General features: G+C 43.2%; 1 protein-coding gene across 10 annotated transcripts in view; it reads right to left on the reverse strand.

The window, feature by feature from the left end:
- Nucleotides 1–13,008, reverse strand: part of DIP2C (disco interacting protein 2 homolog C) — a 346,599-nt gene that overhangs the window by 49,315 nt on the left and 284,276 nt on the right. For all 10 annotated transcript variants that reach the window (XM_075271576.1, XM_075271574.1, XM_075271578.1 and 7 more), the window contains 6 exons: nucleotides 10,246–10,360; nucleotides 9,697–9,898; nucleotides 8,923–9,032; nucleotides 3,790–3,870; nucleotides 1,545–1,668; nucleotides 850–971 (listed from right to left, as the gene is read on the reverse strand). In XM_075271576.1, coding sequence (XP_075127677.1) covers nucleotides 850–971; nucleotides 1,545–1,668; nucleotides 3,790–3,870; nucleotides 8,923–9,032; nucleotides 9,697–9,898; nucleotides 10,246–10,360 — 754 coding nt within the window. The remainder of the gene's footprint in view (nucleotides 1–849; nucleotides 972–1,544; nucleotides 1,669–3,789; nucleotides 3,871–8,922; nucleotides 9,033–9,696; nucleotides 9,899–10,245; nucleotides 10,361–13,008) is intronic.

Raw genomic sequence — 13,008 nt, forward strand, 5'->3', positions numbered from 1 at the left:
CAATATTTTCTATGGGGAGTTACGGTACCACTTTGTCCCTCTGGCAACACATGGACGCTTGGCAGAACTGAGTTCATGTGCATGGGGGAGCTGGAAGGAATAGGAGGCAGCCAACAAGCGCTTCATTTACAGCAATTTAAGGTGTCCTGGCACTGCTACATTGTGGTCAGTCAACAGATATTCCTTCAGACTTGCCCCATACACATGCAAGCTTGCTTCAAACAAACACGCATGTCCTCTTAATGGGGGGAGGGAATTAAAATGCTGCATGATACCTTTGACAATGATTATTCTGAAAACAAAGAATTGAGTAAGTTGAAATTCAACATTCCCAGCCCTTCTTCTCCTATCTGCCATCACAGGATAGTTGGGACAGCCCCATATACATTACATGCTTAGCTTTGACCAATGCTCATTTGGATATATTTAAAGAGAACCTGCCACCAGGTCTGAAAAGCCCAATGATATGCATCATCTGATCGGCGCTGTCACCCTGAGCATTTTTTTTTATCCATATCTGTACAGCTATTCCACAGATATAAGCCCTTTTAGTGTTGATGTAAATTAGGGTCTACTAGTCAAGTGGGCAGTAACACTGCATCACAGACAGCAGACAGAGACTCTGCCCTGCGAAAATTCACAAGGTTGCAACCACTTGTCTAGTATATCCTAATATGTATCTACAAAGGCTTTTATCTTTGGAATGGCTGAGCGGATTTTAATAAACAAAACAAGACCGCTCAGGTGTGTAATGATATATAGTGCTGTATATCACCTATACATTGACTGGTCTATAAGGTACTATGATATCTCATATAATGATTTCTCGATGAATGATCCAAAACTTACCTCCACAATCATCTTCACTGTAGGCAGCGTTGTTGCAATGTTCTGTGGGTGTGGAGGTCGCACTGTTATTGGCACACAACCAGCGTACAGACAGCCATAAAATGCTGCAATCAGATCTATTCCTGCAAAGTAGAATCAGAAACATCATTATTCTTAATTTATCCTAATATTCTCATAATGATATTTATCCCCTATCCACAAGTAATACCCTAGACGTCAGGAGACCACCAGCGATCAGGAGAATGAAGGGCCCCTGTGTGCTCCATATGTACAGAGCAGTGGTGCTCATGCATGACCACTCAATTCACTTCTATTAAAGGGATATCCAGCTGAAGCTGATCGTGAGGGACCGATCAACTGTACAGAGTCGCTTCCCATTGACTTCAATGAGTACTGAGCTGCAGTGATGGATCCTGGAGCATTCTGCTTTTGGCCTCGTATTGTGTATAGGACGGACACCACATAGCTTAAGCCTAGACAACCCCTTTAAAGTAAACTGGTCGGGTGAGAGCAGAATACACAGCTGACCTCTGTGATATACAAATCCAGACAGGACTCCTGGAAGGAACAGAAAGAGTCCAGATCACCCCGCCCCCACACAGTGATTGTCAGCTCTCCCTGTAGCAGTACACGTACACTGTGTATGGGCGGGGTAAGTAGTAACTATAGTAGTAAGTGACCCGATATAACCATACCTGGAGGATACACAAGAGCCACATGATCTCCATCTTGTAAATGTCCCCTTTCCATCAACATCACTGCTATTTTCTCAGCCCGTTTATGTAACTGGCTGCACGTCAGAGAGTTGGCTATTGTTCCCTGTAAATAAGAAAAATGACATTAGTAACATAATTTAAAAAAAAACTTAATCTAATGTTAAGTTAATGTTTTTTGCATGTGAAAAAGTCCCTTCTCACCCTCCATCTGCATAAAAAGAAAATAGTTTATCTTGTCTAAGTATGCTAAAAGTCTCTTTATTTATGGGATATTATTCTGATCTTTGATTTTCCATCACAATATACAGAACCATTGCCAATCTGGTCCCACAGAAACACATATGGCATATGATTTCGTGATACAAAATGGTGAAATCGTATTGTCTTGAAAAGCTATTTATCTTGTAACATACATATATGGACATGTGTAACTGAGAGGAAAGGCAAGAAAGGACACAATCTAGTCCAGGGGTGTTAAACTAGGACCACTTATGGGTTGGAATACATTAAAGGGGCTCTATCAGCAAAATTATGCTGTATGAGCCCCTCATATGCGTGAATAGCCTTTAAAAAGGCTATTCAGGCACCGCTAATGTTATTTTAAACCCCCGTCCCGTTTTAAAATAAAATTATAAAAACATATAGGTAAATCATACCTGAACGTGCACCCTGGGCGGTGATGCATGATCCAACGCCATCTTCTGGCACGCCTACCTCTTCTTTCTTCTTCTTTCGGTGACGCCCTCCGATCCTGGCTCTTCCCCGGCTTCATCTTTATCTTCTTCTGGCGGTTCAAATCCGATTGGTTGAAATCCAGCGCATGCGCAGTAGCACTCCCTCCGGAGCTACTGCGCACACTCCGGTAGCACTGCCATTGATAAAAATGGCGCCAGAGTGTGCACAGTAGCTCCGGAGGGAGTGCTACTGCGCATGCGCTGGATTTCAACCAATCGGATTTGAACCGCCAGAAGAAGATGAAGCCGGGGAAGAGCCAGGACCGGAGGGTGTCGCCGAAAGAAGAGATAGGAGAGGTAGAGGTAGAAGATGACGTCGGATCCTGCATCACCGCCCAGGGTGCACGTTCAAGTATGATTTACCTATATGTTTTTATAGTTTTATTCTAAAACGGGACAGGGGTTTAAAATAAGATTAGCGGTGCCTGAATAGTCTTTTTAAAGGCTATTCACGCATATGTGGGGCTCATACAGCAAAATTTTTCTGATAGAGCCCCTTTAATGGAAGGGACACAAAAAAGTGGTGGCCGGACTTCATTTTGACAGAATAAGCAAAACTTGATGCATCTGGTATTTTATTTATGCTTAGGAACAAAAGGCACTAAAGTAGGGCCACAGAGACCCATTCAATGTGTGGGCACAGTCTCATGGCATGGGCGGGCATCTTCACCAGATTCTCGGATTGAAAATGGCGGACCATGATATAGTAAATGGGGAACGCTGGTATCTCTGTGTAATTGCCGTTTTAGTGGTCCGGCTCTGGCCCACTGGGAACCTGAACGATGGAGACCACAATGCTAGTGTAAACCTAGAAGTCAGTTTGTCTTCCTAATAGAAGTACAGTGCAAGGAAATACAAACATCAGATATCACATATAAAATCTCATGCAGTTGCTGCAAAAGTTGAAGGAACCGTCACCACTTACGCTTCGTTCGCACTTGCGCCCCTGTCCCGTGTTTACCATTCCACCGGGTTTCTGTCCTGAGCTCCGGAGAAACTGGACAGGGGACGGAAACCTGGCGGTCAGCTTTAAAACCCATTCACTTGAATGGGTTTTGTAAAGATGACCGCCGGTGTACGCCTGCGGCCTGTCTGCAGGGAAACCATTTTTTTTAGCCGGACACAAAGTCGGACAAGCAGGACTTTGTGTCCAGCTAAAAAAAAAACGGTTTCCCCACGAACAGGCCGCAGGCGGACACCGGCGGTCATCTTTACAAAACCCATTCAAGTGAATGGGTTTTAAAGCTGACCGCCAGGTTTCCGTCCCCTGTCCAGTTTCTCCAGAGCTCAGGACAGAAACCCGGTGGAATGGTAAACACCGGACAGGGGTGCAAGTGTGAACGAAGCATTACTGTAGGTCACTACTATTTTTGTTCCATTGTTATATGTGACCCCCCACACACATACACATACATGCACGCACACGTATACACAGACACATTATAGCTCATATCTTACACAACACAATAGTGACTCGCTGCAGGTCTTACCCTTGAGTTTAATAATGTATAAAGCACATGATCAGGAGTGGTTTGAGCTCTCCATTGTAGAACTTCAGACAAGAATAAGAACTGGAAAAGAAAAAAACAGAATCACATTATGTACAGCACAAAATAATCAGATACATATCACACAGTGACAGCTAGGCACCGCAATGAAATAATCACATGACAATCATACCACAAGGAGCCTGTCTATCTGTGACATTATACCACTCACAGGTCCTAATGGACAGGTAGTTTAGTGACCCTTTCAACACTTTACACTTATCTAGAGATCAGTCCAGTGAGTCTTGTCACAATCATCTCCGGTGTTTCTGGTCCCTGCACAGTTGTTCAGTGAGGGCGGGGGATGAACACCTGTACACATGCACCCAGGGATTGGCGCATGCGCACAGACACCAAGGTCTGCTGCTCTGGCTTCCAGGAGGAAGTGTGAAGTAAAGCTGTTGTCATGGACAGTGTTACAATAAGCTATTTGTTCATCAGCACCCATAGGTGGTTTAGTGAAATCTAAGTGACAGCCTTAGATTGTAATGCAGCTGTATGAACATAGCCTACAATTTTTTGTATTACTTTAGTATTGCTGAGCTCCTGTCTAGTAGGACATGTCTACTGAACAGAAGCATAGCAATAATCGTAAAATAATCACATAATAATATAGATTTTTATGTACAAAATACACATATCAATCTGATATAAAAATATATACAAAGTATAGCACCATGTGGGGGAGAGACATTACGCATCCTGCTTCGCTTCATATTTATCATCATATTTTTAGTCTATACATAACAAATACATATATTATATCCACAATGAATGCAAATATGGAGATGAAAAGCAAGCAGAACAATAGGCCAAAGGCCTGAGCTCGAAGTATCTGTACTACATGACAAGCAATGATACGCTACTTCGTGTTTGTTCGGTGATGCAAACGCACTTGGAAATGGCCTTTGTTTCTTCCTTTGTAGCTTATATGAGTCACCCCTGAACACTGACAAAACATTGCGATCTGCAAACGCAAAGCAGCCATAGAACTGCAGGTCTGGCTCCTCGCCTGCGACTACATGATTAATGCTCATGTAGAAAGCAATAAATTCGGTCACAGCAGCACATCGACCTTATGGTGGATCGAGTCCACATGATATCATTGTGAGAATCATATACAATTACACAACACAAGTTATTACGGGTAAAAAGAACAGCAAAGCCACTTGTTGTATCCAAAGTGTCACGCCATGATGTTTGTAGCTTCTCCTCTAGAAGACATTGCGCCAGAGATGGTGCCAGGCGAAGCAGTACAAGGTCAAAGCTGCTCATGCAGAGCTTGAACTATGGGTCCATTCACACAGTGGATTTTAGTATATGATAAAGTATCAGCCATGTGGATAGGAATCTATCATATCTTATTGACATAAAGCAGAAAGTGACCCCTGGGACAATTCTATTTTATTGCAGAAGCATGGCGATTTTTCTAGTGGAATTTTTGCTAGAATTTAATGCTTTGCTTAAGGACGATTTTGTGATTCCTTAGAATAGGTCATCAATTAAAGATATGTGGGGGTCCCGAACCTGGGATCAATACGGATCAGCTGTTTAAAGTGACAGTGGTCCTTCCACTTCCCAGGACATGTTCTTCATAATAGTCACAAGGACTGTCCGTGGTTCAGTCTCATTCAAAACATTCATACAAATGTACAGTGTTGTGCTTGGTAAGTACTAAAGAGCCTGCAGATCATGTGAATGGCAGGGGGTCTTGGTGTCAGACCCCTGCCAGTCTATAATTGATAACCTATCCTAAGGACTAATAAGTCCCAGAAATCTCTTTAGTAGGGTGCATTCACACGGAGGAAAATGGCGCTGAATTTGGTGTGGAATCAGCGTCAGATTTAGCGCTGAAAAAAAAGCCTCCCGTTTACTTCAATGGGTTCCTTTAGCAGAAAAAAAGAACCCATTGAAGTCAATGGGAGGCTTATTTTTCGGCGCTAAATCCGACGCGGATTCCACACCAAATTCAGCGTCATTTTCCTCTGTGTGAATGCACCCTTGAGCTGAGGTCCAACGTTGCCGAAAAAACAGCTTTTTTTGTGCAGCTATAGGTTTTTCAGATATCTAATCCAATAATTCCATGCCAGTTTGGACACCAAACAATATATCGACACCAAGTAACATGATGTCAGTGCTGAGATAAATGGGAGACACACAATCCCCCTCAGGCTATTCATAAGAAAGATCTCTTTGCTCAATTTCTCTATTTTTTTCCATTGAGATGTATTACTGTATCACAAACTAACGCCAAAACCACTCGACGCTTCCTGCCCTTATGTCTCTGCAATGTTTTATCTTTGCTGATATAACTTTTACTATGTTTTGTACGATGTGGAAGATTTAGACTAAATACACTGTCAGAAACTTGGCCAACACTATGAGTGACACAAACCTATGAGTATGGGAACATGACCACAGCGAAGATATAGAAGTTCTGTATGTAATATACACAGTCATGAGAAAAACAAAGTGCACCCTCTATGCTGGGCCTTGTTGTTCATCTGAGGTTCTAGTTTCCTAATTTAAAGACATTCTAAGAATCGTCCTCTTTTTATTATGCCTATATGGGGTTTCTTGCTCTTAAAGGCATCCTATGATTCAAACTGATTTTTTTCTCACTAACACATCGGAATAGCGATAAGAAAGGCTATTCTTCTCCTACCTTTCGCTGTCTTCTCTGCACCGCCGTTCGTTTGAAATCCCGGTTTTTGTCGGTATGCAAATGAGTTCTCTCGCAGCACTGGGGGTGGGCCCCAGCGCTCAAACAGCACTGGGGCGTCCCCAATGCTGCGAGAGAACTCTCCAGTGTCACCTCCATTTTCTTCAGCAATGGCCATGCGCAAGTTGGCTATGCCAGCGGGCCTCGGGCAGAGCATCTTCACATGCGGGTGGCCATAGAACTACAGGAGCGTGCTGTGCATGCTCGTGTAAGCGGCCACAAAAAATGGCCGCCCGCATGTGAAGTCAGTTCTGCCCGAGGCCCGCTGGCATAGCCGACTTGCGCATGCGTTTAATTATGACCCCCCACGTGCCGGAAGAAGACGCGTGAAGAGGCCGTTGCTGAAGAAGATGGAGGCGACGCTGGAGAGTTCTCTCGCAGCATTGGGGACGCCCCCAGTGCTGTTAGACCACTGAGGCCCACCTCCAGTGCTGCAAGAAAACTCATTTGCATACCAACAAAAACCAGGATACCAAACGAACAGTGGCGCGGAGAAGACATCGAAGGTAGGAGAAGAATAGCCTTTCTTAAGGCTATTCCGATGTGTTAGTGAGAAAAAAAATCAGTTTGAATGATAGGATCCCTTTAAAAACTGAAGGCCTATTTTTAGGACAGATTTTGGTGGGGGTCCGATTCTCAGCAACGTACTCTGCAGATGGTTGAAGAGACTGTGTTGCCCCAATGAGCCATGTCTCCCTTTATTGCTTGCCAGACACCACTCTAATATTACTAGGAGCCATGATGGTACCCCAATACTACCCCTTCCCACCATAGATGCAGAGAAATGGTGCCAACACATTATTATTGGGCCACGATAAAGTAATAAGGGGTTAAACATAATACGATTTCTTTGGTACTTCTTTGACATGGCAGCGGACACCCCTGTAACTTGGTGTCAGCATTACATGAGGCCAATTCTCCATGAAGTGTCCATCTATTTCTCTTCCTAATAATATAACAGGCGGCGAAGGTACAAGGAGTCGTAATATAAAGAGGTTAATCTAAACTAACAAGGAGTCAAAGCCTCCGACATTCAGCTCTATGTGAGAAATTAATTTTTTGCCGGAGTCTGTATCTAGTTATTGTTATTTATTTTGCAGGGATCGATATTAACACATTTATAAAATGATAGGTCGTCCATAAACCGGAGATCATAAGCAACCGGAGCAGTCTTTCCAAATCTAAATTACAATGTCACTCTGCATTACTCCCGAAAGGGGAAACATGATTTTTTTTTTTTTTTTTAATGTAATAACAAGGGAAAGGCAGATTAGACTTAGACTTCACCATTTAATAGAGATGGTAAAATTTTAACCTATTCAGCATGTCTTTACTGTTAAGAGATTTCCCTGGATTTAAAGGGGTATTCCTATCTCCAAGACCATATTTAAACAATACATTTAAGCAATTCAAGCTATGGCTGAATATGTAACCTCAGAATTTAAGGCTTGTTGCCTAGGTTTCACACCACCGCTGCTATGTAGCAGAAGTGGTCGAGTTGGTGACGACAGTCCCTGTTCCCAGATACTGTGCATAATAGAGCACGCAGGAATGCGGAGGAGGGGGTCGGTCGAGGTCTTCGGCGTTCGTGTCGGTTGGGGGGGCATGTCAAAAGTTCGCCACGGGGCCCCGCCATTCCTAGTTATGCCACTGTTTAGCGGCAACATATTCCACACCTACTTTTCCATCACTTACTGTCCCAAGTAGGGTTTACAATCTAAATTCCCAATCGATTTGCTCCCAAACTCCAAAGACATACTGGAATATTAAGAAGAACCCCATGACACCCAAGTAGATCATATACAATGCTTGCATATCTTGTCCTTGGTTGATTTTGATCTCCAATGCTGCAAGGCAACAGTGCCAACCACTGAGCCCGGCGCTGCCCATCATTATCGTCTTTCTTGGCTTAAGGCGGACTTGTACTATTATACAGAAGTCAAGAAGCCAACCTAAACAAGCGGAGCTGCAGAAGCTTAAGTAAACAGACAAGGTTGGGCACTTATCTTAAAGTGCCCATACATTTTCAATAGATGTTGGTTAAACAAACTTGTTGGCTGCCCTATGAATGTCTGGGTCAGTGACCCTCTACCAGTTCTCAATGGGTAGAGGGAATTAAGTCACTGCCAGACACCTCTGGCCTCAGCTTATCTTTCCTGAGAACACAATGATTGTGCAATGAAATACAACATGGCTGATCCTTCATCGGGTACGGGCACAGTTCGGAGGCCACACACAACTGGTTCAAAGAAATGGTCGGGTTCGGAAAACCTTTTAAGTGTATAGTGGCCAGAAACACTAAAATAATCCACATAAATTTCTGAATCAATGATAAAAATAAAAGCCATGCTTACCTTTCTGGCCTGATCATTGTCTTCTAGCTGTCCTAGATCCCTTCCGCTAGCCTGTGCAATCCTCTTACCAGAGACCAAGTTCCCCACCATCACAGAGGCAGGGCCAATTTCTACAGAGACAAAACATGGAGAATATTAGTTATACGGTAGTGAAAAGCTACAGAGACTTCAGTTCTCAATCCCCATCTGGCTCAACTATTCCTTATGGCATTATTATATATACACTATACTGGCTGAACATAGCCCTATAGAGATCCATTAACAGGGATGAAGGTGGTAAATTGAGCAATTGTGCAGAGGCCCCTGATTCCTAAGGGCCCACTCATGGACTGAAAACCAGGGGTCCCTGCACTGTCTACCGCGTGTAATCCATGACCCTTGCAATAAGCTATACCACCAGGAAAATGACCATTAAACCGTTCATTATTTAGGTATGACCATATAGATTCAACACTAAATGATAGTATTCTATGGCACTGAATGGCAATATGTGTTGGAAATATATGAAAGTTATACTGTATGTAGGTACTATATGGTACTATTATTGAATATTACATACTGTACAATTTGGATACCAGATGCAGGTATTATTTCAGCATTATGGCGGTAAATATTGGTCATGAAACTACATATATGAAGTGTATCTGTATCTATCCAAATAAACCGTTTATTAAATACATATATATAACCTATAGACCCATGCCCAAAAAGAGAAAAGTAGCCTAAAAATAAAAAACTACAGCAAGAATCCAGACTCTGTAGATGAGGTCCCACCTGGCTGTTTCTGTCTTGGTTTAGGCAGGTTCGTGACACACGTGTGAGGACACATGAGCACATTACACGGATGGAGCGACCCCTCAAGGAACAGTTGCTTGGTCTCTGACAGGTGAATACCACCTAAAGGGGTTTTGGGGAGCGTGTTTGCTGGTACTAGAGCTAGACAATAAACTCCAACTTGATGTATACTGTCAATTGCCTGTAGGAAATACAAGAAAGGTAGTAGTCATTACGCATATGTACTGTAAGTCTTCATACTAAGACAGATGGGGCGTGTCAAGGCCACATTATACAGGGATTTTCCTATATACATTTGTCACCTATCCCCATGACAGGTAATAAATGATCACTTTGACTCCGACCACTGGGACCCCATTAATATTGAGAACAGGGGCCCTCGAGTCACCATGGCTTCATTCACTTCTATTGTGATAGAAGAGTACAGTGCTCGTTCCCATAAAAGTGCAACAATAGCGGTAAGAAAAAGTTTGCTCCTACTATATAATCCAATAAGGATGTCACCACTTAGAGGAGCATTGGTCTCACCTGTAGGACTCTGCTCATCCACTGGAAGCTGTCCTCCTCCGTGGAATCCGGCCGCTGCTCCGCCACTATGACTATCCTCTCATCATGCAGGACATTCACTGAAAAGACGGCTATCCTGCACAAAGACAACACACACCCAAGTTATATGATGTAGAAGACACTTACAAGGCGGTCGGGGGAGGGGAGCTGATCTACAAAACAACCTTATAGACAGGAGCAATAAACGAGGATATCCTAATATTAATATTAACAAGGTGTATGTCAATTTTATTGATGCTACATGACTAATATCCACTTTTTAAAACTTTGGCAAAATCCCATTCAGACACATTGGGGGTTATTAGCTTAATAAATTGTTCTCATTGTTCTGAGACCCTGATGGTCAAAGGGCAGATGCTGGAATAGAGTCCTGTCTGGTATGCTGTGGATCCAGTAGGTGGCGCTGCCTCCTGTGACTGTTAGTAGGAGGCACCGCCTGCTGTATCACATCACACCAGTCAGGTTAGGGCTTCATATAGAGGAGACATACCGTATATATTCGAGTATAAGCCGAATTTTTAAGTACAGTTTTTGTGCTGAAAAAGCCCCCCTTGGCTTATACTCGAGTCAAGCTCAGGGAAGGAGCAGACAGACAACCAAAACACCCCCTCCCCTTTCCCAGCACCTACTGCACCCAAAAAAAACATTTTAATTTTTGAAATTTTCCAGTAGCTGCTACATTTCCCCCCTAGGCTTATACTCGAGTCAATAAGTTTTCCCAGTTTTTTGTGGTAAAAGTAGGGGGGGTCGGCTTATACTCAGGTAGGCTTATACTCGAGTATATACGGTAGTAAGCCCCTGCTTTAACAAAGCAACACCCAAAAATGCTACCAAACTGCATAGTTAACACTCCTAGAGCCAAGGCAGCGCCACCTACTGGTTTCACGACTGATTTAACCACTCCATTCCAATCTCAACCATGGTCAATTGGGTCACCCATGATTAGAAAACATAGCTGTTGTCTTTTTCTCAGGAAGTGACATCAAATCCACGTTGATCACATTGGAATGGGGCTGAGCTGTAGAGCGGCCATGGGACCGACAAACGTGGAGACACTATGACATCATAGGGCATATGTGTAATGTTTATATGATAGCCCTTTAAGGGACATGACATTCATGTAAGTATCACTTCACTAAGGGCAGGTCATCAAATTTTTTTCTTGCCTTTTTATTTGCGCCCAATTGCACAGTGTGAATGCTCCCTTCCTCCTCTTATTTACTGTAGGGAGGAAATGTGGGAGCGCTAGAAGATTTCCTGAGCAAAAAATAAAATGCGGCCACATCTGTAGTTGAAGATCTCAGACATGGTCACAGCACGTAGTCTGAACATGACAGACAGTGGCCGGGATGAGGTTTCTCTGGTAATTATCAGCTGGGTGAAGCCTGCAGCCGAGCGAGCTGTCAACAGTTCTCAAGAAATCTTATCATTTCCCCAACCAGAAACGCAGCAATTCTTCAGTTTATGTCACATCAACACAATAATCTGTAGACTATGTCATTAGCTATGGTGGAAGACCCCGATATACTCAGCGCTGAGGGTTTACATGGCTAGATCGAAGACCACGGACATGTCATTGGAAATAACTGTAATGCAAGACCCCAATATACTCAGCGCTGAGGGTTTACAAGGACAGATCGAAGACCACGGACATGTCATTGGAAATAACTATAAGGCAAGACCCCGATATACTGGGCACTGACTGTTTACAGGGCTAGCTAGAAAACCACGGACATGTCATTGGAATTATTATACAACCTTGCACAGACTCCAAACAGTGCACATCCTACAGCGTCTTAATATCACTCCGGCCATATGGCAATCCCACAAGAACGTGCAGGTTTCAGGTCAGAGAGATCAGCACATGACCCCCTTTGGGATATCAGCAATGAGGGTCTCCATCCAGACACTACAGCGGACAGTCAAACCCACAAGGCATTGCTATGCTGCTCATATTATAATATATAGTTTTTAGACTTTCCCATGATATCTCCTTGGTAACATCCACTATATATATATTTATATCTATATGGGGTGCGCTCAAGGGCTGAATCCGCTCTATTAGCAGTGGGTGCAGATTATACTGTATCAGCGATCAGATATAACTCGTTTAATCCCTTGGATGTCAATAGTGGCAATGACATCTAAAAGATTAGTCAGAAGGACAGGGGCTCCTTCTGACCCCGATCAGCCGCTTACCCCACAATAATATAGTGATATTAACAGTCCTGAAAGCTGGGGACCATTGCAAGGGCATCCACATGGTACAGGGGGAGCAGGGGTAGACCAGTATTATAGAAAGTACCAGGTAAGTACGAACCTCATTACAGATTTTGCATTGGGGCCCAGGAGGATCAAATTATACCACTGGGCACTCAAGCCTGCCATAATGATCTCCCATTAAATGGGTTATCCGGTTTCTAACACTGATGGCCTATCCTTAGGCTGCAAAGAAGGCCCCAACAAAATTGTCAAGTATCCATCTGTTATTAGGCTTCGTGGCCTGAGTCAAAATTGGAGGATACAGTCCTTTATTTAAAATATAAATAGTGGCATGGAAAATAAAAAAATATATTTAAAAAATATGTTTAACGTACAAACTTGGTTTAAAAAATACTGGAGACACATTCCCTTTAAATGACAAGTTAAGCTCTGCTGCATCTAAATCACAGTGTGAATACATGAAATGGAGCTGAATAAGCCATCAACTCAGGATTACACTTT

The sequence above is a fragment of the Leptodactylus fuscus genome, chromosome 4, assembly GCF_031893055.1.
Source record: "Leptodactylus fuscus isolate aLepFus1 chromosome 4, aLepFus1.hap2, whole genome shotgun sequence".
NCBI classification, from domain to species: domain Eukaryota; kingdom Metazoa; phylum Chordata; class Amphibia; order Anura; family Leptodactylidae; genus Leptodactylus; species Leptodactylus fuscus.